At 34.6% G+C, this 27,987-nt stretch overlaps 2 protein-coding genes and 1 long non-coding RNA gene across 13 annotated transcripts in view; 2 read left to right on the top strand and 1 right to left on the bottom strand.

Annotated features, from left to right (window-relative positions):
- The window catches only part of ccser2b (coiled-coil serine-rich protein 2b), a 435,236-nt gene that overhangs the window by 104,612 nt on the left and 302,637 nt on the right, over window positions 1-27,987 (top strand). The gene's annotated exons all lie outside the window — the stretch shown is intronic.
- On the bottom strand, window positions 5,116-26,823 carry LOC309485090 (complement factor H-like). Of its 11 annotated transcripts, none has more exons than XM_082151688.1 (31): window positions 26,597-26,822; window positions 26,170-26,337; window positions 25,969-26,074; window positions 25,791-25,867; window positions 25,441-25,623; window positions 25,155-25,322; window positions 24,152-24,346; window positions 23,898-24,071; window positions 23,628-23,804; window positions 23,051-23,236; window positions 22,411-22,605; window positions 22,157-22,330; window positions 21,881-22,057; window positions 21,270-21,464; window positions 21,016-21,189; window positions 20,748-20,924; window positions 20,137-20,331; window positions 19,883-20,056; window positions 19,613-19,789; window positions 19,009-19,203; window positions 18,755-18,928; window positions 18,487-18,663; window positions 17,879-18,073; window positions 17,625-17,798; window positions 17,357-17,533; window positions 16,778-16,963; window positions 6,671-6,865; window positions 6,417-6,590; window positions 6,149-6,325; window positions 5,581-5,766; window positions 5,116-5,415 (listed from the first exon to the last, which is right to left on the bottom strand). In XM_082151688.1, exons 1-31 carry the CDS (start codon window positions 26,664-26,666, stop codon window positions 5,204-5,206), a joined length of 5,364 nt encoding a protein of 1,787 aa, XP_082007814.1. In that variant the 5' UTR covers window positions 26,667-26,822; the 3' UTR covers window positions 5,116-5,203. The 11 variants fall into 11 exon arrangements, with proteins under 11 accessions (XP_082007814.1, XP_082007817.1, XP_082007820.1 ...); XM_082151691.1 differs by having other exon boundaries at window positions 5,116-5,400; window positions 26,597-26,820; XM_082151694.1 differs by lacking the exon at window positions 17,357-17,533 and having other exon boundaries at window positions 26,597-26,823.
- On the top strand, window positions 14,118-16,133 carry LOC309485091. The gene is made up of 2 exons (XR_014201050.1): window positions 14,118-14,226; window positions 15,311-16,133. It is a non-coding gene; the product is annotated as an uncharacterized lncRNA (long non-coding RNA).

Here is a 27,987-nt window from a genome sequence, read left to right as displayed (position 1 = left end):
ACACACACACACACACATATGAATTCTGCACATACAGACATGCACACACAAACGCACACGTGTGCATGCACAAACACACACAATATGCACATACACTCCTCATATTCACACATATTTTATTGTTGCAGCCACTCACTTAAAATAAAACTGTTGTGGTGGCATATCACTTAGAGTACCCTTAGTTTTTGTGCATTTTGTCTACCTGCTACAACTTACCCCAGTATGTTACAACCTACCCCAGTAGTGGCCATCTTGTATTTGTCATCATCTCACAAAGTCAGTGATATAGTTGAAGAAAATGTAATTGTTGCCATTTGTAGTAGAAAAATGTGGGTACTTTGCCTAAAAGTTTCAAACGTGTAGCAAAAAAAAAGGTAGTTTTATGTGCTGAAGAAAAAAGTGTTACAACCATACCCGGTCTCCCCCATATGTTGTTGGAGTAGGGAGCGAAAAAGGGACACACCCTAGTGTAATCACATCTGAAATGTGGGTAGGGGCTCACAAGTTTATTAAAGAAGAGTCAAGTTAGTTTTGGATGTTTGCATTATTAAATTGAAAAGACACATAAAACACCAGCCACAATATTGTTACGGTAGTCAGCCCTTCTGGATTATCCTCAAGTTTCAGCGCCCCCTTTTGTATGTTTACGGACTCACATACTTGCTTCCTAGTATGCATTGTTGACTGCTGATTGACTATCACCTGTTCTGATTTAACTCTGATCAGTTAACCTATATCTGGCTTGTTAACCTGGCGTCCCTTTGTGAAGTATTGTTTCACTGTTGTGTGCATGTCTGAGCGTTCCTGGTTTTCCTTGCCTACCTGTATCTTGACTCTTGCCTTGCTGAATCTCTCTGATTGTCTGCAGCCTGCCTAGTGACCCTCTGCTTGTTTCTGGATTCCGTTTGCCTGCAGCCCGCCCTTGATCTCCAGCCTGGTTCTCGACACGCCTTTGTTTAACCCTGAATCTGTTGATGCTGAATCTTATCTTTGACTGAGTCTTCTATTTAAAAAATTGTTGCACTTGGATCTGCCTCTGTCATCTCAATCATAACAAATATTCAATATACCAGGAGTCAGAGCTCCTGACATTAGAGCAAATTTAAAATGCTGGCTAAAGTATTTATGCATTGCAATGAATTGCAAACTCCGAAATAAACACAGGGTTTAATTGCAGCAGTTTCTTTAATTCTAATAAACTCAAAACAAACACTTCAGAAGGTACAAGAAACAAAACACAGGTAGCAGAACAACACCTAACTGCTGACAAGGACAGACCAAAGCTGACTGAAACACAGGCTGTATAAATACCAAAGACAAACAAAGGAGATAATCAATGAAACATAAAACAGGTGTGCTAGTAACTGAATCAGTAACCTATAACACGGTAGTAAATTATATATATATATATATATATAATTACATTTTTTTATAAGAAAGGAAACAAGCACATAACACAGAAAACAGAGCATAACCCTTGCAATGCTTTATACAATACAGATAGGGTCAATACAGTTTCAAAGCAGCTTTACAGTGATAAACAGGAAATTAATGATTCAATGATGCAAACAGAATTAAATTCTTATGTAAAGCAGCTCTAAGAAGACATTGAATGTCAGACACTGTAATCTGCTCTGACCATATCCTGAGTGTACTAGAGTCTGCCAGATCCAATTCCACTCCATCCAGATGTTGCCATTTGATCATTTTTTGGGATAATTTGATAACCAGTAAGGGACATTTCAATGATCAATGTCTGCATCTCTTCAGTTTTCTATAATTGACCTCACAGATAATTAACTGCTGTTGCTTCCAAATTAACTTTACATCTGCCTGAATCTTCTCGTTCAATCCTGGATGGACCTCAAAGACCCTTTCTCACAAATCTTACAGTTCAATCAATATAGTAATAATAAGTATTAATAATTGACTTTTTATTTAACTGTATACCCAGAGGAGAACTGGCCCTGGTGTAGCCTGCATGGTTTCTCAAGGTTCCCCCCATTTTACCCATTATCCAACATCAAATGGAGTTTTAAATCATCAAGAAAAATTAACTGCGCAACTCTCTCATGAAAAGGGAAACAAACTGACTTTCTCTATGTTTAGGTGATTGGTGGTTAGCTGTAGTTGCCACACAGTCATGTGCACAGGCTTCAGAGTTCAGCGTAAACTCTGGATCAGACCTCTGAATTGGGTTGGATTTGTTTGGTTGTCAACTTCAACATACTCTGAAAATTCTTCAGCTTTTTCAGTGTGTTCAGCCAGCTTCTTGCAGCAAACCTCAGGAGTGCATACTATATTGTGTGTGCATTTCGAATAATGAGATTCTCAAGTATGAGCTCCCCCGTATGGCCCAGTAGTGCACAACACAACGAAATTTAAACAACACAACAGAAACAAGCCACAACACAACAAAATTGCCACAACACAAAAGAAACAAGCCACAACACAACGGAAATGCTCCCACTCCCTTCCTCTGCCACTATAGAGGGTGCGTTAAAGCTAAGGACTTTATGGTGTAACGAAATCCTTTTTTTTTTTTTTTTACATTTTACTGTGGTACCCTTTTTTAACCATTAGCCAAGTAATTTATATAGCTATGCAAATTTAAAATGTAATTTACAGTAAAAGCTGTTTAAAATTAGTAATATTGTTAGACCATTACCTCTAGTGCAAAGCCCAATTTGTTTTTACATAAATTAACAATTTGTGTTATTAATATTAATAAGATGCATTAAATTGATCAAATGTAACAGTAAAGACATTTATAATGTCACACAATTTCTATTTCAAATAAATCTTATTAAGATAAATCTTAATCTATAAAGAAACAGCATTGTGAAATGAATACAACCGTAATCATATGTGCATTGCAATGCACATATTATTGCATTTATGCATTATGTGCATTTAATATGTGTCCATAAAAAAACATTTTTTTGGTAAAAACTGTTAAAAATTTGGATTTTGTTATTCCATTGCCCCTTGTAAATCCTGCATGTTAACTTTAAGACACGTGGTTAAGAAACGGCACAGTGAAATGGGCTGATTGGGCAACAGACGGCTCTATTGGCTCATATGGGAAATTCAAGGGTTCATAAAATAAATTGGTACAGTAAAAACTGTTCAAAATTAGGGTTTTGTTAGTCCATTACCACTAGTAAAGCTTGCATGTCAGCTTTAATACACCTTTATAGAAAGGGCACTGTGGGCTGATTACACAATAGAATGTTAATGTAGGCTATTGCCCCATAGAAACTTCAAGGGTTCATAAAAATATAATGGATATCAAAATTTGAATTTCATTAGATCATGAATCTAAAAAATGAAAAACTATCAAAACAATTTGATGTGCTGAACACTATCAATCTTTCTATTTTATTTCCATCCAAAAGGGGAAACTTAGGAATAATTTTGTACTGTAATGTAAACAGGGACCATGTAACATACTGCAGTGAATTTTAAAGAGTAGAGAGTGACAACCTTTGCTAGTACTATAGAAGAATGGCTTGATCTGATAAATGTATTAAGGGTTTTGGTAGATTTAGTGCATTTTAAATTTGAATTAACTACTGTGTCAAGTTAAAAAAATGGTTAGGAGAACTGTGTGAACATTTAAAAAAATAATGACCTAGTATTGAGAAATGTGTCCATTCGATTGTAAAAAAACTAACAAAAAAACAAAAACATAAAAGGTTTATTATTTATGTATTATTGCTCTGTCTCCAATAAATCATGATCATAATACATATAGACCTGTCAGTCATTTCATTTAATCAGCAGGAACTGGAGCAAAAAGAAAGTTTAATAACACATGTATTTCTTTCCCCCATATTTGCGTTATGTTAGTAAAAATAATTATTATTTGAAACCTTCTCTTTGGTCTTACAGGCTTTTTGCGATCAATTTTTGAAAACTGTTGTATTGTACTCAGTATATTTGCTCACACTTAGCTCAAAATGGGTAACTGCTATCTACTTTGTTATATCCCTTGATCAACTGAATCCCTGTGTGAAGTTTAGATTTATGATTGTATTTTTTATCTTAAAATATGCACCATGTTTTTTTTCTGGTAGACTGACTGCAACAGACAAAAAGATTGTCAGTAATTAATCAAAATACACCACTATTGCCCCAACCAAACCCTGAAGCAGTAGTCATTAATTATCTGTTTTTTTCCACACTGTCACATGCACTTTGTAATATCAAATGTATTAACTTAGTATTTAGAAATGAGATTCATTTAGATAATGTACATTTTACATGATCCGTATTATATGATTTTTATTCAAGTGTGGGGTTGAAAACTTCTGGAAAGGAAAATAAGGGACAATTGTGGTTCTTTATAGGAAAATAAGGGACACTCAATACATTTGTTCTGTACCACACAGTGCATGTCATTTCAGTATCTGCAGTTAAGTGTGTATAAAATGTGTCTAAAAGGTTCTCACAAATAAACACATTTGGATCATTCCGTGTCAAAACCACACAAATTACAGAAACTTTCCCGGCTCAAATATTTGATTTTTTTTTTTTTTCAAGAAAAACAAACATAAATGAAGAAGAAAGGCAAAATATTAAATGTGATGGATGTATATTTACTGAGTAAATTACTGTTTTGTAGAGGAGGGTCAGAATGACAATTTTCACCTGACATTTGGAGTCAGATTACAGGGGTTAAAAATGACTTTAGAACAGCATCATTTTTTATTTTTTATATTACATATTTTGTAGGTCCATTACTGAAATTTGTTGACTTTAGTAATCTTTGTTGCATTATATGCCAACGGTGAAAGTTCAGAAATGGGAAAAGCCATTCTTGTGATTTTTTACCCAAAGTTTACATGCCTGTAACTCATATTAAATATATCTTAATATCCTTTTAGATTCTAATTCTTAACTTTTCTTTTGGTTTCTTAATTTTTTATTCAGCAGGAAACCCAGAGCAAAAAGAGTTTAATAACACATGTATTTCTTTCCCCCCGTATTTGCATGATGGTAAAAAGAATAATTATTTGCAACTTTCTCTTTGGTCTTACAGGCTTTTTGCAATCAATTTATTTTATTTTATTTTTTTATTTAATTGCAAGAATTCTAAAACAGATAAACAGATTTGGGAAAAGGGTTTATTTTGATTTGCTTTGTTTTGGCTTATTAGTACAGCTGATACATCAGTGACATTTTATTCTCCTTGTGCTTGTCACACACACTGAGGCAAATTCATCACTCCATCATTACATGTTGGTCTTAGGTCATTGACATTGCCTTTGACATTTTTTCCATTCTGGCATACAAAGCTGATTTGATCCTCATGTATTAAGATTTTATTTTCCTGTTCACCCCATCTCAGCCGTATACCTCTTTTATCCATTTCCTCCACCGTCACTGAACAGGGCTCTGAAACAAACCCAACTTCTCACTGTCAGTGTTACTTTATATATTCATTGAGTCATCAGAACCAGAACTACAACTTCAACTACAAGATTACATCAAACTTGCAAATAAATAAACAGTACAGTAAGAAAAGCTTAACATGTTTTTGAGATATAGATAATGATGTAGCATGTTCATACTTACTTAAACACTTAATATTCCCTCTCCATTGGCCTTGTTCACAGGTCAGGTATTTGGAGTAGGGGTGATGCTGATCCAGTGTGTATTTATAAAAGCAGCTGTATTCAACTTTCTCCCCTGAATTGTATTCATTTTTTGTCATTTTTGTTGTATCTGCAAAGTCCACTTTTGGTGGTAGCCCACACTTTTCTGAAGGCAAAGCAAAGTTATTATTTTATTTTTTAGATTATTTTCAACAACAAGAAAATGTGGCATTAAAAAAACCCTCAATATCAGCCACATGGCTTTTTTATGGCCTTAAACCATATAACATGTTATTAATGTAATGCACATTATTAATATAAGAATTTGTATTCTAAAATGTTTTTAAAAACGACTTTCTGTATTGAAGAGATCTTGGTTTCTTCTTTATAATATACTATAACTACATATAAATTAGACTGCTGTTGCTAGGTTATTCTGGGTTGTTGCTAGCCAGACACATTTAGGGAATGGGATGTGCCATTCTCCATTTGACAAGCACTATCATAAGAAAAAGTTCTCATATCTATATCATACGTAACTAACATACCAGTGCATTGCAGTATGCCTGTCCATTCAGTCTGGGAATTACAGGTGATTTGTACAGGCTGCTCTAGTTCAAACCCAGGATGACACTTATATTGTATTTTTGAACTGATTTTGTATTTTGGTCTCTGTTCTCCCACAATCTTTGCATTTGCGATGTTTGGTGCTGCACACATTTTTTCTGTAAAAATAATAATAATAAAAAAATTCCATCATACTAATTTGAATTCATATTATATGCACAAATTGTACGATTTAATGTCAGAACATACCAACACACAGTGGTTTGGGTGTCCATCCGTCTCGTGTGCATGTGGCTTCTGCTGCCATTTGATCATAACCAGACATGCAAGAGTAATATTGTTTTGCTCCAAATTTCATATCTCCACTGAAGTAATAGTTCGGCCTAGACACATGCTGGTCATGTGGAACTTCACATTTAATATCTGAAACAAGATTTGCATTATTTTTAGTAGCATGCAGTAAATTCAGATCGTAATCCAGAAGTGTTTCTCTATAATCTTACCCTGACAAACAGGCTCCATATCCCACTTCCCATCATCTTGGCATTTAAATGATTTGGTGATTTCTTTTGTAAATGAAATCCAGTATTTTTCAGCGCAGGTGATCTCCACTCTTTCTCCAGCTCTGAAAATAGTTTTACCCTCTGGTGTGATCTTTTCTACTCCATATGTGGTTGACTTAAGCTCACACGTTACTTCTGTACAAGACATAATTATGTAGAAATAAGGGTAAAAAGAGATCAAATATGTGTGAAACTGGATTTGCATGCTTTGTCTTTTGCAGGAAACAAATGATTCTGAGAAATAAAATAAAAAAAATCCTAAAATGGAAGAAAAAAAAATAGCTTCCCACTAATAGAGTACAATTTGTTTTCCTAAAATAAGTATTAGAGGCACATTTTCTATTTTGAGAACATTTATATATATTTGCTAAACTATTATCTGAAAATTAAGCTAGTAGTAAGTAGTTATTCGTAAGTAGTAAGTGGTTGTTAGCTGATTTTGTAGTTACCAAATAATAATGCTAGCTGAGTCACACAGTTTGCATGCATATGCTGTTGCCTCATGATTTCCCCCAATAAAAAAATAACAAGCAACATTTTTTCCTTTCAATTTAAACATAGAAATCAACATCATTTGGACCCTTTCTACAGCATGACAGGAATACAAGTAAATAATCTCATTCCATTTTCTCAAATTTTACAAATTGGTGTGTTGGCTATTTATACAAATACAAATATTTTATTTAATGTATGGGAAAAACAAAATTTTCAATAATTAACCAGATTTAAATCAAAGATATGTTAACTTATGCTTGATTTGCAATTTTGTTTTTTAAATTTGCAATTTTAAATGGGTTCATCTATTTTTAGAATGTTTCATTGTATATTTTCCAAATTACGCAGGTTTTTCGCACAATGAAAGACATATGGATAGAAGGATTTTAATATTATTTCCCATATGATTTGTTTATTATGTAATAATAATGGTGCATTACCATCACATTCTGGCTTCAGAGTCCAGCCAAATTTAGAGCATTTGGGAATTCCCTCTCTTGGCTTGAACCCTTTAAAACATTCGTATTTTAATCTGGCATCTTTCTGGTATTTTTGCATTTCCTCAACAACATAACCATCTTGTATAACAGGTGCTGCGCATGTTATCTCTGTGTGAAAAGCAAAGGAAAGAGGAATAGGTAAATTGGTGCATTGAATAAAGCACAGAAATCTGTGATCAGTGGGTGAAGATACGAACAAACAATAAATTAAACAATGGAATGAACCTTTGCACGTTGGAACCGAATCACTCCATTCGCCCGTCTCTGTGCAGTGAATGTCACTACTTCCATCTATCTTTTTGTCAGTAGATACACACTCAAAGTGAATTAAATCACCATAACTTCCCTCGTCTGTGTTGCCTGATGCAGTCACACCTCCGTCTGTGCGAATGGCTGGACATTTCACAGCTAGGTAATAAATAAATAAACAAACCAACAAACCAATTATAATTTTGTTCAATAATGTAGTTTACAGGTCACTATCACACTATCTTTGTTTTCATATGTAATGTCCTTTTGAAGACATTCTGAGAAGCACAAACAAACATTACACAAAGACATAACTGTCATGTACTTTAAATGCTGAAGTTCATGCACAATTAACACTCCCTAAAGCTACAGTTTGGGAAGTGCATATAATATGACATTTATATTTAAGTCAAAAAAAGAAAAGAAAAAAAGACATTTAATTAAAAAACAACAACAAAAAAATCACTTGCCTTGACATTGGGCACAATTCAAGGAAAACAGCCAAAAGACGAAGCCGAAGAGTTTTACAGGAATTCTCATTTTGGGCTCAATTCACAAGTCCCTTTTTTGGTCTGTTTCTGATACTCTTGCCTGCTAGGGGATCAACAAGCTAAAACGTCCCAAAAAAAAATGTCTTATACCAGACCACTCTGTGCACAAGCAATATTTCCTGTAAAAAAAAAAGGGTTTCTTATCTGTTGCAGAAATATGTTTTTGTCATTTAGACACACAAGACAAGTTACCTTAGAGAAGTCAAACTTATTGAGTCATATTTATGCAACATATAAACATGAAGCAAAGGGCAGGTTACAAAATAATTGCCATGTTCACCTCTGAACTCTATAGCTTAATCCTGTTAATGTTTTTCACTAGCTGGCTCATGCTTGAATCAAATCATAAATTAAATTATGTTTTGAATAAATCTGTCCCGGCCATAGAGCATTACAAATTAGTGAGACTGAAGAAGATTCACAACACTTTCTAACTTTCAAACACTGCAATAGTACAATCATTGTGAAATGTATCTTTAACTGCAATTGCAAAATATGTCCATCAGAATTGAGCAATCAGTTGAACAGCTGCAGAAGAAGAGTTTGACGCTTAAAGTATTCGTCTGACTCTGCTTAAATTGTTGTCCTCCTTATCTCACAAAAAATAAAAATAAAAATAAAAAAATAGTTGGAAATGAAAAAGCTGGACATAATTTACTTGCTAGACTTTTGGTAAACACTGAGTTGTTAAACTCAAAGGTCTTTATTTGCAAATGGTTGTCATGTGATAACAGATTCTTGGCACATTCAATGAATATATTCAAAACATTACTTAAAACATTTATTACATTTTATTTGTGCTTAACCTTCAGAAAATGCTGACTAAATATTATAAGAAGTTGTTTTATTTTCTGAGGTTTGTGAATTTTGCAACCCTGTTACTAGACTTTGAGACATGTCTGAATACTAAAAACCCTGATTTGAATATAATGTTTGATAGCATAAATAAGCATAACAAAGTCCAAATTAAATCAACAAAATTCATAAGATAAAAAAAAAGCTTGGTTTGTACAACCTGATAAACTTATAAAAAAATTTTAGGGAATATTATGATTATTTATTTCTTAAAATAAATTGAGTAACAGAGTTGAAGGTTGAGCTTACTGAATGCAGTCAACACTATGATGTTCGTAAAGAAGATGAGAAGAATGGAGAAAATGGAATGTGATTATTTGTCTTGTTCCTGTCGAGATGTAGAAAGGGTCAACATAATGTCACAATCTTAACCAGTGGCGGTGTTTCACAAAAACCTAGAGTATGGCATTCCCTCTGGGCATAGGCCTACATAGAACAACGACATTACCGAAGGATATACCTCACATTATACCAAACAATCGTGAATGGTCACTTATGGCGTGTTTTGCCTTTGGATTTATTATCAAATTAATATTATATATTTTTTAAAGCAATTTTATTGCACTGAAGTATGAAGTATAGCAAGAGTAGGAAAAGTCAAAGTCTCATGCCGTTTGGATGAAAGGAATTTCATAAATAAATAAGCCCAGATTTTACAGTGGGGAAACCGTGTTGAATTGCTACAGCATCATATTTTGTAAACTGCATTTATGACAAACAAAGAACTACACAGATGCATATATATCATAACGATCTATCAAAAAAATGCACACACGTTGTCCTCTGCTGAACTCAGTTGCTAGGGTATGGCAACTACCATACTCTTGGGGACTCTTGGGGATTTTAACACTGCGGGACATGATGTAAATATGCTCAAATCCATGGGTTTAGAGGTTGTTAATCGGTCTCCAAAAGGGGGAGACCGTGAGAACCGCCTCCTGCAACGAGAGGCTTGGTATATTTTTAATTTAAACACATGTATCCCGAATGGGATGAATGAAGATTTGTCACTAAGTTGTTTCTTATAAATAGAACACACAAATGTGTATTGCATGTTCAATTTTTTTTTTTTTTATATATGTATAACAACCGTTGTCTTTCATTAATGGACTGTTTGAAATGTGACATTATTGACTTGATACCACTTTAACATTATTGGCTTGTGGTAATATGGGTGTGGTAACTGTACGTTCACACCACCGCCGACTTGAGCTTCCAAAGTTACCGGAAGTCATTCATTTTCAATGGAAGCTGGCTTCTCTCAGCTGCAAGGAGCGCCAAATCCATCGGCGTCGCGTTTTGGGCGTTATTTTCATATAGGGACCAGTTACAAAAGAGAGAGAGCCCCGGCCGCGCGCGCGCACTCACCTTCACCGTCTTCAAACAATACGTCTCGCTCTCTCTCCCTCGCACATATTAATCAAAATATTTGTTTTCCCGACCAAATGTGACCAAAACGGTTATAAAAATGCTGTCATTATAAAAGGTTCCTAGTGTCAATGTATTGCTTGTTTTTTTTTCTGTTTACATTTCATGGTGTGACACAGACTTCAGAGCGGCCAAAGCTTCAACAAGCTTCCCCGTACTTTTTTGACAAGCGTCCTTGACAGGGCGGCCAGAGCTTCTTTGCAGCTCAAGTCGGCGGCGGTGTGAACGTACAGTAATGGGTGTGGGCATATAAGATTGACTACATTGTTACTTTGTTGCACACTGAGGAAGGCACGCGCCGAAACGCGTCTGTGCAAATACAAATAAAAACATATTTAAGCATAGTGCGGCCTCTCTCCCACTTTATGAACTACCATACTCTGCCATACGCAAATGCCGCCCCTGATCTTAACCTCCCCTGAAATTAATGGGTAACTGCTATATCTCGTTTGTAAAGACCACCCATTGGCCCAAAAGCGGGGCGAAGCTATACAATGTGTGTATGTCTTTTCAGCGCTCCAGTGAAGTTCACTTTTAGTTTCAATATTACTTCAGCTCTATGCTTAATCTGACTCCAATTTCAAATGATAATCAAATTTAGATTGTGTTTCTTATTAGAAAATAATCATAAATATTGATTATGAATTAATTTAGATCTTTGATTATTCTGGGTATCCCATATTTTCAATTATTCATTCATTAAGGACCCGGTATCGCTTTGAGACATCACGTCGCGAATGTGCGCTCACGATCACAACCATAGTCAGTTCTGAAATAGTCAGAGGATGCAGTGCAAACTATTTTACCCTTAAGCGGCCGCCCATGCTTCCCAAAAGATGTAATTTTTGAAATAGTCGCAAGATGCAACATGTTAAGTCAGTGATAGTCAGAAATCAGAAGGTCTCCTTAATGAGGTGCCCCATGCTCCATTCATAGTGCCTTCGGTTTGATCTACCCTGGAGTAGCGTTGCGGAAACACCAGACTACATTAATCTACTAGTAATAATGATTTCTGAAAAATGCACAATAAATCAAGATGTAACATTTATGTGTCAGGTAAAATGTATCATGCCATTTACACAAGTGATTAAAAGCCAATTCAGAAATAATAAATACATGACATCAATTACTCAAAGATGACTCTAAAAGTAAGCAATGCATTCCTGACAGAGACATACAGTGGTGTGTGAGTGTTTTCCAACGGAAAATACTGAAACAGCACTGTATGGGTTTTTTTCCCTGGTTACAGGTTCCCACAGACTGCTCTGTCACCTACCCTTAAAGGGTTAGTTCACCCAAAAATGAAAATTCTGTCAGTAATTACTCACCCTCATGTTGTTCCAACCCCGTAAGACCTTCGTTCATCTTCGGAACACAAATTAAGATATTTTTGATTAAATCTGAGTGCTGTCTCACTCCTCCATAGGCTTCTAAGACACTATAACTTGCTGGCCAAGAAAATGCATTAAAGAGATCGTTAATATAGTCCAAGTGACTACAGTGGCTCAATCTTAAGTTTATAAAGCGACGAGAATATACTTTTTGTGTGCAAAAAAAATAAAAAAATAACAACTTTATTCCACTATTCATTTCCTTCTCTCTGGGCCTCGAGTTTTTTCACGTAGTGTAATAGCGCAACGCTTCTGTGTTGTGCATCACACACATGACACACATGACCAGCGTCGGCCAATAGTGAGCCTACGTGTGACGTATAACACAGACGCGCTACGCAGTTATTCTACGTGAAAAAACTCGAGGCCCAGCGAGAAGGAAGTGAATAGTGGAATAAAGTCGTTATTTTTTTATTTTTTTTTGCGCACAAAAAGTATTCTCGTCGCTTTATAAACTTAAGATTGAGCCACTGTAGTCACTTGGACTATATTAACGATCTCTTTAATGCATTTTCTGGGCCAGCAAGTTATAGTGTCTTAGAAGCCTATGGAGGAGTGAGACAGCACTCAGATTTTATCAAAAATATCTTAATTTGTGTTCCGAAGATGAACGAAGGTCTTACAGGGTTGGAAAAACATGAGGGTGAGTAATTACTGACAGAATGTTCATTTTTGGGTGAACTAACCCTTTAAATACCCAGACCAGAACAAAAGGGTTATACCAATATTTAGAGTTGTTTTGGGTCAAATCATGTATCCCAGCACCTGGTTTCGGGGGAGAGGAGAGAATTATCAGATATCTTGAAGAGACATCACCCAAAGAGGAGAACAGGATTCTCCTAAGTTCTCAATCTTTCTTATAGTACTAATGACTGCAATGAAATTTAGACCATTTTACCAATCGCACTGAGACATTTAAAATGATACCAAACATGAAAAGGAAAAACAATTGATTCACAAGATGCATCATATGTGATATATAGACATTCTTAGTTAACTTTTGGTGACTTGACTTAGGGGGAGAGGAAGGGAGGAGGGAGAGGGGGATGCAGAGATAAGGAAGGAGAAAAGTTTGGACAAGACAATGTCCTGTGCTCTTTCTTTGCGATCTTCTGTCCAGGGTGCATTTTATTGCTTTATTGCAGGGTGAGTTTTATCTCAGCTTTTGTCGTAGCAGGAAAATCAGTTCCTACAACTTTAAGAATCCCTTGATCAACTGAATCCCTGTGCGAAGTTTAGATTTATGATTGTATTTATTATCTTAAAATATACACCATTCTTTTCTGGTGTATTGACTGCAACAGACAAAACGATTGTCAGCAATTTAATCAAAATACACCACTATTGCGCCAACCAAACCCTGAACCCTTGGTTAATATGCAAAAAAAAAAACAAAAAAAAAAGTTATGATTAGAAGTAAGCAGTAGTCATGCATTCTCTGTGTTTTCCGACATGGTCACATGCAAGTATTATGATTAACCTTGTGTCAAAATTATTTATGACCCTATTGATGGTTAACTCTTGACCTCTTGACTTTTTTTTTGTGTGGTGATTTTCTCACAGATACAACTTAAGGAATTATTGAACATTTCACATGTGTGAGATGACTTGTGACACTTCAGATTTTGAATTATTTTACATACCCCTGATAAATAAAAAATATACTTAAGTTCAAGTCAAGTTTTTCCACAGACCATCGATGTAGAATATTTGTTTTTATTAAGACTTTAAATAATTAATTGAATTTAATTTAAAACATCTTTTAAAAGATCTAATTTAAACTTTTAACTATAAATAACTTTTAAGATTATACTTTGAAATAAATTTAGCACTATAGCAAAACATTCACGATGTCTCATCCTGAACACACCCCTCCCCTCTGACTCACAGACTGTCAAACGCTGGTGTGAGAGGCGCATCAGGAAACACTCAGGATCTTTACAACTTTAAACTTATTGCATTTGGCAACCCCATTCATACGTGGTATGTTGTTGTGTTAGGGGCTACTTCTTCAACTCTCTAAAAATGTAAGGTGATCATTTTTTTTTTTTTTTTGTTTATCTAAAACTAAAATAATTGGTGCACTGCGTTTCAGTAAATTTAGAAAATATGTTTATTTTGAAATCAAACGATATAATTTGATAGTTGAGAGTTGATCATTGATTTTAGAAGAAAAAAAGAAGTTATAGTACCAGTGATTATTAACGGTCAGAAAGTAGAGATTGTACAGTCTTATAAATATCTTGGTGTCCATTTGGACAGTAAACTGAATTGGAAGAAGAATAGTGAGGCTGTTTTTAAGAAGGCGCAATCAAGACTATTCTTTTTGAGGAAGTTGAGTTCTATTGGTGTAAGTAGGAAGCTTCTTTATGTTTTTTTTATCAGGGAATCATGGCTAGTGTTTTGTTTTATGCAGTGCTCTGTTGGGGATGTAGTATCACTGTAGATGATAAAAATAGGATTAATAAATTGATTAGAAAGGCTGGTTCGGTCATTGGCCTTAATCCTGATTCACTTGAGGTTACTGTGGAGAAGAGAACAAGGGCAAAATTAAAAATAATTATGTGTTACAAAGGTCATCCACTACATTGTATTTTAAGTGGACTTCAAAGTTCATTTAGTGGAAGATTAGTAATGCCTTGGTGTTCTATAGAGCGATTTAGAAGGTCTTTTACTCCGAATGCAGTTAGGTTTTTCAATGAAGTTGTGTCATTTTTTGTACGTATTGATTGTTGTTGTTTTTTAATGTTTATTTGTCTATCTGTGATGTCTATAATGTGCAATGGTGGCGAACGAGTTTCCCCTTACAGGGATTAATAAAGTTTTTCTAATCTAATCTAATCTAATCTAATCTAATCTAATCTAATCTAATCTAATCTAATCTAATCTAATCTAATAATCGTTTCATTTATATTCTTTTAAAGAACAGAATGTTTTTCAACTTTAGGTAGTGTGAAATCTTGTGAAATATACGTGTGTGTGTGTGTGTGTGTGTGTGTGTGTGTGTCGGTGTGTGTGTGTGTGTGTGTGTGATTCATACTCATGATATGCTCTGTTAAATTTGAACTTCATTATTAGAAAACATATTTTTCTCACTTCCACTGTCCCCAGCAATCCCCCTGTGCTCTGGAATGCGGAGTGTGGGAGGGGAGGGAGCTGATGCCTTCATGTGGCACACAGACCCAACCTGATGTCAGAGCTCAAAAACAACCCTCATGACTTCCATTGTAACATGTCAAAGTTCATTATACTCACGAGGTCATAGACATTCCAATTAGTCAATGGTCATGGGGCATTTTCAGCCCCGGAGGATACCCAAGGTCAAAGGTGACACTAGCATGAAGGGGTCAAGGTCATCGCCAGGGCACGACTTGGGTGGGGCGTGGTACACTCAAGGGACACTCAAAATATTTGTTCTGTACCACACAGTGCATGTCATTTCAGTATCTGCAGTTAAGTGTGTATAAAATGTGTTTAAAAGGTTCTCAGAAATAAACACATTTGGATCATTCCGTGTTAAAACCACACAAATTTCAGAAACTTTCCCGGCTCAAATATTTGATTTTGTTAAGAAAAATAATAATTCTGAAGAAAACCAATCATAAATAAAGAAGAAAGGCAAAATATTAAATATGATGGATGTATATTTACTGAGTAAATTACTGTTTTGTAGAGGGGGGTCAGAATGACAATTTTCACCTGAGATTTGGAGTCAGATTACAGGGGTTAAAAATTACTTTAGAACAGCATCATTTTTTATTTTTTATATTACATATTTTGTAGGTCCATTACTGAAATTTGTTGACTTTAGTAATCTTTGTTGCATTATATGCCAACGGTGAAAGTTCAGAAATGGGAAAAGCCATTCTTGTGATTTTTTGCCCAAAGTTTACATGCCTGTAACTCATATTAAATATATCTTAATATCCTTTTAGATTCTAATTCTTAACTTTTCTTTTGGTTTCTTAATTTTTTATTCAGCAGGAAACCCAGAGCCAAAAGAGTTTAATAACACATGTATTTCTTTCCCCCCATATTTGCGTGATGGTAAAAAGAATATTTTTTTGTTTGTTTTGTTTTAATTGCAAGAATTCTAAAACAGATAAACAGATTTGGGAAAAGGGTTTATTTTGATTTGCTTTATTTGTTTTGGCTTATTAGTACAGCTGATACATCAGTGACATTTTATTCTCCTTGTGCTTGTCACACACACTGAGGCAAATTCATCACTCCATCATTACATGTTGGTCTTAGGTCATTGACATTGCCTTTGACATTTTTTCCATTCTGGCATACAAAGCTGATTTGATCCTCATGTGTTGAGATTTTATTTTCCTGTTCACCCCATCTCAGCCGTATACCTCTTTTATCCATTTCCTCCACCGTCACTGAACAGGGCTCTGAAACAAACCCAACTTCTCACTGTCAGTGTTACTTTATATTCATTGAGTCATCAGAACCAGAACTACAACTTCAACTACAAGATTACATCAAACTGGCAAATAAATAAACAGTACAGTAAGAAAAGCTTAACATGTTTTTGAGATATAGATAATGATGTAGCATGTTCATACTTACTTAAACACTTAATATTCCCTCTCCATTGGCCTTGTTCACAGGTCAGGTATTTGGAGTAGGGGTGATGCTGATCCAGTGTGTATTTATAAAAGCAGCTGTATTCAACTTTCTCCCCTGAATTGTATTCATTTTTTGTCATTTTTGTTGTATCTGCAGAGTCCACTTTTGGTGGTAGCCCACACTTTTCTGAAGGCAAAGCAAAGTTATTATTTTATTTTTAGACTATTTTCAACAATAAGAAAATGTGGCATTAAAAAAAACCTCAATATCAGCCACATGGCTTTTTTATGGCCTTAAACCATATAACATGTTATTAATGTAATGCACATTATTAATATAAGAATTTGTAATTTCTAAAATGTTTTTAAAAACGATTTTCTGTATTGCAAAGATCTTGGTTGGATTCTTCTTTATAATATATTATAACTACATATAAATTAGACTTTTTATGCTGTTGCTAGGTTATTCTGGATTGTTGCTAGCCAGACACATTTAGGGAATGGGATGTGCCATTCTCCATTTGACAAGCACTATCAGAAGAAAAAGTTCTCATATCTATATCATACGTAACTAACATACCAGTGCATTGCAGTATGCCTGTCCATTCAGTCTGGGAATTACAGGTGATTTGTACAGGCTGCTCTGGTTCAAACCCAGGATTACACTTATATTGTATTTTTGAACTGATTTTGTATTTTGGTCTCTGTTCTCCCACAATCTTTGCATTTGTGATGTTTGGTGCTGCACACATTTTAACTGTAAAAAAAATAAAATAATAATAATTTCATCATACTAATTTGAATTCATATTATATGCACAAATTGTAAGATTTCATGTCAGAACATACCAACACACAGTGGTTTGGGTGTCCATCCGTCTCGTGTGCATGTGGCTTCTGCTGCCATTTGATCATAACCAGACATGCAAGAGTAATTTTGTTTTGCTCCAAATTTCATATCTCCACTGAAGTAATAGTTCGGCCTAAACACATCCTGGTCATGTGGAACTTCACATTTAATATCTGAAACAAGATTTGCATTATTTTTAGTAGCATGCAGTAAATTCAGATCGTAATCCAGAAGTGTTTCTCTATAATCTTACCCTGACAAACAGGCTCCATATCCCACTTCCCATCATCTTGGCATTTAAATGATTTGGTGATTTCTTTTGTAAAAAAGATCCAGTATTTTTCAGCGCAGGTGATCTCCACTCTTTCTCCAGCTCTGAAAATAGTTTTACCCTCTGGTGTGATCTTTTCTACTCCATATGTGGTTGACTTAAGCTCACACGTTACTTCTGTACAAGACATAATTATGTAGAAATAAGGGTAAAAAGAGATCAAATATGTGTGAAACTGGATTTGCATGCTTTGTCTTTTGCAGGAAACAAATGATTCTGAGAAAAAATAAATAAAAATAGCTTCCCACTAATAGAGTACAATTTGTTTTCCTTAAATAAGTATTAGAGGCACATTTTCTATTTTGAGAACATTTAGATATATTTGCTAAACTATTATCTGAAAATTAAGCAAGTAGTAAGTAGTTATTCGTAAGTAAGTGGTTATTAGCTGATTTTGTAGTTACCAAATGATAATGCTAGCCATGTCACACAGCCAGACACATTTAGGGAATGGGATGTGCCATTCTCCATTTGACAAGCACTATCAGAAGAAAAATGTCTCATATCTATATCATACGTAACTAACATACCAGTGCATTGCAGTATGCCTGTCCATTCAGTCTGGGAATTACAGGTGATTTGTACAGGCTGCTCTGGTTCAAACCCAGGATTACACTTATATTGTATTTTTGAACTGATGTTGTATTTTGGTCTCTGTTCTCCCACAATCTTTGCATTTGCGATGTTTGGTGCTGCACACATTTTAACTGTAAAAAAAAAAAAAAAAAAAAAATTCCATCATACTAATTTGAATTCATATTATATGCACAAATTGTAAGATTTAATGTCAGAACATACCAACACACAGTGGTTTTGGTGTCCATCCGTCTCGTGTGCATGTGGCTTCTGCTGCCATTTGATCATAACCAGACATGCAAAAGTAATATTGTTTTTCTCCAAATTTCATATCTCCACTGAAGTAATAGTTCGGCCTAAACACATCCTGGTCATGTGGAACTTCACATTTAATATCTGAAACAAGATTTGCATTATTTTTAGTAGCATGCAGTAAATTCAGATCGTAATCCAGAAGTGTTTCTCTATAATCTTACCCTGACAAACAGGCTCCATATCCCACTTCCCATCATCTTGGCATTTAAATGATTTGGTGATTTCTTTTGTAAATGAAATCCAGTATTTTTCAGCGCAGGTGATCTCCACTCTTTCTCCAGCTCTGAAAATAGTTTTACCCTCTGGTGTGATCTTTTCTACTCCATATGTGGTTGACTTAAGCTCACATGTTACTTCTGTACAAGACATAATTATGTAGAAATAAGGGTAAAAAGAGATCAAATATGTGTGAAACTGGATTTGCATGCTTTGTCTTTTGCAGGAAACAAATGATTCTGAGAAAAAATAGATAAAAATAGCTTCCCACTAATAGAGTACAATTTGTTTTCCTTAAATAAGTATTAGAGGCACATTTTCTATTTTGAGAACATTTAGATATATTTGCTAAACTATTATCTGAAAATTAAGCAAGTAGTTATTCGTAAGTAGTAAGTGGTTATTAGCTGATTTTGTAGTTACCAAATGATAATGCTAGCCATGTCACACAGCCAGACACATTTAGGGAATGGGATGTGCCATTCTCCATTTGACAAGCACTATCAGAAGAAAAAGTTCTCATATCTATATCATACGTAACTAACATACCAGTGCATTGCAGTATGCCTGTCCATTCAGTCTGGGAATTACAGGTGATTTGTACAGGCTGCTCTGGTTCAAACACAGGATGACACTTATATTGTATTCTTGAACTGATGTTGTATTTTGGTCTCTGTTCTCCCACAATCTTTGCATTTGCGATGTTTGGTGCTGCACACATTTTAACTGTAAAAAAAAAAAAAAAAAAAAAAAATTCCATCATACTAATTTGAATTCATAGTATATGCACAAATTGTACGATTTAATGTCAGAACATACCAACACACAGTGGTTTTGGTGTCCATCCGTCTCGTGTGCATGTGGCTTCTGCTGCCATTTGATCATAACCAGACATGCAAGAGTAATATTGTTTTGCTCCAAATTTCATATCTCCACTGAAGTAATAGTTCGGCCTAAACACATCCTGGTCATGTGGAACTTCACATTTAATATCTGAAACAAGATTTGCATTATTTTTAGTAGCATGCAGTAAATTCAGATCGTAATCCAGAAGTGTTTCTCTATAATCTTACCCTGACAAACAGGCTCCATATCCCACTTCCCATCATCTTGGCATTTAAATGATTTGGTGATTTCTTTTGTAAATGAAATCCAGTATTTTTCAGCGCAGGTGATCTCCACTCTTTCTCCAGCTCTGAAAATAGTTTTACCCTCTGGTGTGATCTTTTCTACTCCATATGTGGTTGACTTAAGCTCACATGTTACTTCTGTACAAGACATAATTATGTAGAAATAAGGGTAAAAAGAGATCAAATATGTGTGAAACTGGATTTGCATGCTTTGTCTTTTGCAGGAAACAAATGATTCTGAGAAAAAATAAATAAAAATAGCTTCCCACTAATAGAGTACAATTTGTTTTCCTTAAATAAGTATTAGAGGCACATTTTCTATTTTGAGAACATTTAGATATATTTGCTAAACTATTATCTGAAAATTAAGCAAGTAGTAAGTAGTTATTCGTAAGTAGTAAGTGGTTATTAGCTGATTTTGTAGTTACCAAATGATAATGCTAGCCATGTCACACAGCCAGACACATTTAGGGAATGGGATGTGCCATTCTCCATTTGACAAGCACTATCAGAAGAAAAAGTTCTCATATCTATATCATACGTAACTAACATACCAGTGCATTGCAGTATGCCTGTCCATTCAGTCTGGGAATTACAGGTGATTTGTACAGGCTGCTCTGGTTCAAACCCAGGATTACACTTATATTGTATTTTTGAACTGATTTTGTATTTTGGTCTCTGTTCTCCCACAATCTTTGCATTTGTGATGTTTGGTGCTGCACACATTTTAACTGTAAAAAAAATAAAATAATAATAATTTCATCATACTAATTTGAATTCATATTATATGCACAAATTGTAAGATTTCATGTCAGAACATACCAACACACAGTGGTTTGGGTGTCCATCCGTCTCGTGTGCATGTGGCTTCTGCTGCCATTTGATCATAACCAGACATGCAAGAGTAATTTTGTTTTGCTCCAAATTTCATATCTCCACTGAAGTAATAGTTCGGCCTAAACACATCCTGGTCATGTGGAACTTCACATTTAATATCTGAAACAAGATTTGCATTATTTTTAGTAGCATGCAGTAAATTCAGATCGTAATCCAGAAGTGTTTCTCTATAATCTTACCCTGACAAACAGGCTCCATATCCCACTTCCCATCATCTTGGCATTTAAATGATTTGGTGATTTCTTTTGTAAAAAAGATCCAGTATTTTTCAGCGCAGGTGATCTCCACTCTTTCTCCAGCTCTGAAAATAGTTTTACCCTCTGGTGTGATCTTTTCTACTCCATATGTGGTTGACTTAAGCTCACACGTTACTTCTGTACAAGACATAATTATGTAGAAATAAGGGTAAAAAGAGATCAAATATGTGTGAAACTGGATTTGCATGCTTTGTCTTTTGCAGGAAACAAATGATTCTGAGAAAAAATAAATAAAAATAGCTTCCCACTAATAGAGTACAATTTGTTTTCCTTAAATAAGTATTAGAGGCACATTTTCTATTTTGAGAACATTTAGATATATTTGCTAAACTATTATCTGAAAATTAAGCAAGTAGTAAGTAGTTATTCGTAAGTAGTAAGTGGTTATTAGCTGATTTTGTAGTTACCAAATGATAATGCTAGCTGAGTCACACAGCCAGACACATTTAGGGAATGGGATGTGCCATTCTCCATTTGACAAGCACTATCAGAAGAAAAAGTTCTCATATCTATATCATACGTAACTAACATACCAGTGCATTGCAGTATGCCTGTCCATTCAGTCTGGGAATTACAGGTGATTTGTACAGGCTGCTCTGGTTCAAACCCAGGATTACACTTATATTGTATTTTTGAACTGATTTTGTATTTTGGTCTCTGTTCTCCCACAATCTTTGCATTTGCGATGTTTGGTGCTGCACACATTTTAACTGTAAAAAAAAAAAAATGAAAAAATGAAAAAAATTCCATCATACTAATTTGAATTCATAGTATATGCACAAATTGTAAGATTTAATGTCAGAACATACCAACACACAGTGGTTTTGGTGTCCATCCGTCTCGTGTGCATGTGGCTTCTGCTGCCATTTGATCATAACCAGACATGCAAGAGTAATTTTGTTTTGCTCCAAATTCCATATCTCCACTGAAGTAATAGTTCGGCCTAAACACATCCTGGTCATGTGGAACTTCACATTTAATATCTGAAACAAGATTTGCATTATTTTTAGTAGCATGCAGTAAATTCAGATCGTAATCCAGAAGTGTTTCTCTATAATCTTACCCTGACAAACAGGCTCCATATCCCACTTCCCATCATCTTGGCATTTAAATGATTTGGTGATTTCTTTTGTAAATGAAATCCAGTATTTTTCAGCGCAGGTGATCTCCACTCTTTCTCCAGCTCTGAAAATAGTTTTACCCTCTGGTGTGATCTTTTCTACTCCATATGTGGTTGACTTAAGCTCACACGTTACTTCTGTACAAGACATAATTATGTAGAAATAAGGGTAAAAAGAGATCAAATATGTGTGAAACTGGATTTGCATGCTTTGTCTTTTGCAGGAAACAAATGATTCTGAGAAATAAAATAAAAAAATCCTAAAATGGAAGAAAAAAAATAGCTTCCCACTAATAGAGTACAATTTGTTTTCCTTAAATAAGGATTAGAGGCACATTTTCTATTTTGAGAACATTTAGATATATTTGCTAAACTATTATCTGAAAATTAAGCTAGTAGTAAGTAGTTATTCTTAAGTAGTAAGTGGTTATTAGCTGATTTTGTAGATGCTAGCCGTGTCACACACTTTGCATGCAAATGCTGTTGCCTCATGATTTTCCCCAATAAAAAAATAACAAGCAAAACATTTTCCTTTCAATTAAAACATAGAAATCAACATCATATTGTCCATTTTCTCACTTACTTAAACACCTAATTTTCCCTCTCCATTGGCCTTGTTCACAGGTCAGGTATTTGGAGTAGGGGTGATGCTGATCCAGTGTGTATGTATAAAAGCAGCTGTATTCAACTTTCTCCCCTGAATTGTATTCATTTTTTGTCATTTTTGTTGTATCTGCAAAGTCTACTTTTGGTGGTAGCCCACACTTTTCTGAAGGAAAAGCAAAGTTATTATTTTATTTTTAGACTATTTTCAACAACAAGAAAATGTGGCATTAAAAAATCTCAATATCAGCCACATGGCTTTTTTATGGCCTTAAACCATAGAACATGTTATTAATGTAATGCACATTATTAATATAAGAATTTTTGTATTCTAAAATGTTTTTAAAAATGACTTTCTGTATTGAAGAGATCTTGGTTGGATTCTTCTTTATAATATATTATAACTACATATAAATTAGACATTGTATGCTGTTGCTAGGTTATTCTGGGTTGTTGCTAGCCAGACACATTTAGGGAATGGGATGTGCCATTCTCCATTTGACAAGCACTATCATAAGAAAAAGTTCTCATATCTATATCATACGTAACTAACATACCAGTGCATTGCAGTATGCCTGTCCATTCAGTCTGGGAATTACAGGTGATTTGTACAGGCTGCTCTGGTTCAAACCCAGGATTACACTTATATTGTATTTTTGAACTGATTTTGTATTTTGGTCTCTGTTCTCCCACAATCTTTGCATTTGCGATGTTTGGTGCTGCACACATTTTTTCTGTAAAAATAATAATAATTAAAAAAAATTCCATCATACTAATTTGAATTCATATTATATGCACAAATTGTAAGATTTAATGTCAGAACATACCAACACACAGTGGTTTTGGTGTCCATCCGTCTCGTGTGCATGTGGCTTCTGCTGCCATTTGATCATAACCAGACATGCAAAAGTAATATTGTTTTTCTCCAAATTTCATATCTCCACTGAAGTAATAGTACGGCCTAGACACATGCTGGTCATGTGGAACTTCACATTTAATATCTGAAACAAGATTTGCATTATTTTTAGTAGCATGCAGTAAATTCAGATCGTAATCCAGAAGTGTTTCTCTATAATCTTACCCTGACAAACAGGCTCCATATCCCACTTCCCATCATCTTGGCATTTAAATGATTTGGTGATTTCTTTTGTAAAAAAAATCCAGTATTTTTCAGCGCAGGTGATCTCCACTCTTTCTCCAGCTCTGAAAATAGTTTTACCCTCTGGTGTGATCTTTTCTACTCCATATGTGGTTGACTTAAGCTCACACGTTACTTCTGTACAAGACATAATTATGTAGAAATAAGGGTAAAAAGAGATCAAATATGTGTGAAACTGGATTTGCATGCTTTGTCATTTGCAGGAAACAAATGATTCTGAGAAATAAAATAAAAAAAATCCTAAAATGGAAAAAAATAAAAATAGCTTCCTACTAATAGAGTACAATTTGTTTTCCTTAAATAAGTATTAGAGGCACATTTTCTATTTTGAGAACATTTAGATATATTTGCTAAACTATTATCTGAAAATTAAGCAAGTAGTAAGTAGTTATTCGTAAGTAGTAAGTGGTTATTAGCTGATTTTGTAGTTACCAAATAATAACGCTAGCCGTGTCACACACTTTGCATGCATATGCTGTTGCCTCATGATTTCCCCCAATAAAAAAATAACAAGCAATTTTTTTTCCTTTCAATTAAAACATAGAAATCAACATCAACTGGACCCTTTCTACAGCATGTTTTACAAATTGGTGTGTTGGCTGCATTCATCAAGTTCCACCTTTTATTGTAAAAAAAAAAAAAAAACTAACTAAGATCAGACAAATATTTTATTTAATGTATGGGAAAAACAAATTTTTTCGATAATTAACCAGATTTAACTTAGTGATATGTTAACTTATGCTTGATTTGCAATTTTGTTTTTTAAATGAGCAATTTTGAATGGGTTAATCTATTTTTAGAATGTTTCATTGTATATTTTCCAAATTACGCAGGTTTTTCGCACAATGAAAGACATATGGATAGAAGGATTTTAATATTATTTCCCATATGATTTGTTTATTATGTAATAATAATGGTGCATTACCATCACATTCTGGCTTCAGAGTCCAGCCAAATTTAGAGCATTTGGGAATTCCCTCTCTTGGCTTGAACCCTTTAAAACATTCGTATTTTAATCTGGCATCTTTCTGGTATTTTTGCATTTCCTCAACAACATAACCATCTTGTATAACAGGTGCTGCGCATGTTATCTCTGTGTGAAAAGCAAAGGAAAGAGGAATAGGTAAATTTGTTGCATTGAATAAAGCACAGAAATCTGTGATCAGTGGGTGAAGATACGAACAAACAATAAATTAAACAATGGAATGAACCTTTGCACGTTGGAACCGAATCACTCCATTCGCCCGTCTCTGTGCAGTGAATGTCACTACTTCCATCTATCTTTTTGTCAGTAGATACACACTCAAAGTGAATTAAATCACCATAACTTCCCTCGTCTGTGTTGCCTGATACAGTCACACCTCCGTCTGTGCGAATGGCTGGACATTTCACAGCTAGGTAATAAAAAAAGAAATATGAAAATAAATAAATAAACCAACAAACCAATCATTGAAATTATAATTCTGTTGAATATTGTAGCTTACGGGTCACTATCAGAAGTATATGATGGAGAAAAATCAAAAGACAAAAAAGGAAAATAGTGACTTTCAAGAAAGCGTACCCTCACACACAGGGAGAGTATTATCCCATCCTTCAAATCTGCAGGTACGCTGATTGATTCTGCTTGTCATTTCAAACCTGTGAACACAATGTTTTTACACTTTTTACAAGTTCAAAGAGTGTTAAAAGGATAGAATTGCATTTCATACATTAGAATAAAAAGCATAAAGCACAATTACCCTTTCTTGCAAGTATACAACACTGTTGCTCCAAAAACAAACTCCGACCCCTTTATAAGTTTAAAATCACCATTTGCTATGTCCCCTGGTTGACTACATTTTTTCTCTGCAGAAATCAACCAAGTTTTACTCTGCATGCATAATGACATTGATTTTATAACCAATAAAATTATGTGGTCATCATATTGTCCATATTCTCACTTGCACATGGTCGCTCAACGACTGTCTTCCATTTTCCTTTTTCACAATTTAATTTATACATGCCAGTATAACCTGTCATGCATTTCACTTTCAATGTTTCACCATCACTGTATGAAGCTTTCGCATCTGGTTCAATGTTTTCATATGTAATGTCCTTTTGAAGACATTCTGAGAAGCACAAACAAACATTACACAAAGACATAACTGTCATGTACATTAAATGCTGAAATTCATGCACAACTAGTCAACACTCTCTAAAGCTACAGTTTGGGAAGTGCATATAATATTCCATTAATATTTAAGTCAATAAATAATAATAATAATAATAATAATAATAATAATTTAAAAAATATATAAAAAAATAAATAATAATAATAATAATAATAAAGACATTTAATTAAATAACAATAACAAAAAAATCACTTGCCTTGACATTGGGCACAATTCAAGGAAAACAACCAAAAGACGAAGCCGAAGAGTTTTACAGGAATTCTCATTTTGGGCTCAATTCACAAGTCCCTTTTTTGGTCTGTTTCTGATACTCTTGCCTGCTAGGGGATCAACAAGCTAAAACATCAAAAATATTTTTTTCTTATACCAGATCACTCTGTGCACAAGCAATATTTCCTGTAAAAAAAAGGGTTTCTTATCTGATGCAGAAATATGTTTTTGTCATTAAGACACACCAAGACAAGTTACCTTAGAGAAGTCAAACTTATTGAGTCATATTTATGCAACATATAAACAGGAAGAAAAGGGCAGGTTACAAAATAATTGCCATGTTCACCTCTGAACTCTGTAGCTTAATCCTGTTAATGTTTTTCACTGGCTCATGCTTGAATCAAATCATAAATTAAATTATGTTTTGAATAAATCTGTCCCGGCCATAGAGCATTACAAATTAGTGAGATTGAAGAAGATTCACAACACTTTCAAACTTTCAAACATTGCAATAGTACAATCATTGCGAAATGTATCTCTAACTGCAATTGCAAAATGTGTCCATCAGAATTGAGCAATCAACTGAACAGAGAGAGAGAGAGAGAGAGAGAGAGAGAGAGAGAGAGAGAGAGAGAGAGAGAGAGTGAAAGAGAGATAGAGAGATAGAGAGAGATAATTTAATTTAAATACACCTTTTGAAACAATAAGGTGTTCACAATAATATTACAATTTTTTTTATAAAGTCAACTGACTGTTCCTTTTTTCTGTATACCTTGGACCATATATAAACATTTCAAAAGAGAAAGCTTCACCAATTTCAATGAACCATTGAGATAAAAATGAAAACAAAATTATTTAGCCGAGCACACTGTACAAATAAATGAAAAACCGTTTCAACCTCTTTACAGAAAGGACAACCCACCCCTACAGAAGGTTCAATGTGCACCACGTATCTGTTTGTGGCTATCGCCCCATGTACAATCCTCCACTGAAGGTCACCCATTCTTTTGTCAATTGGGCGTTTGTATAAGGACCACCAGGGGAAGAAATGGTTTAAAAAAAATCAGTCCATTTAGTTGAAGGAAGTCCATTCAAAAGACCAGCATTGGATGCCTTCACACAGGAAATATAGAGGGCTTTTCCCCCTACTTCCTCAAAAACTACAAGCTGAGGGGTTTCAAAAGACAAAAGACACTTCACATCATCTTGCCATTCTCCAACCGCAATAGTCACATTAAGAGAAGGGAAAACACAACGAACCCCCTTTCTCCATTGATCAGTTGCTACAGAGTCATTTGTCAAAATCTTATGATGCACATGCAAAGACTTGAATATTTCAGTAGTAGCTTGTTTCAGCAGCCGCAAAGATCTCACCCC

The sequence above is a fragment of the Leuciscus leuciscus genome, assembly GCF_965113295.1.
Source record: "Leuciscus leuciscus genome assembly, chromosome: 21".
Taxonomy (NCBI): Eukaryota; Metazoa; Chordata; class Actinopteri; order Cypriniformes; family Leuciscidae; genus Leuciscus; species Leuciscus leuciscus.
Note: the sequence above shows the minus strand (reverse complement) of the source record. Positions and strands in the feature narration are given on the sequence as shown.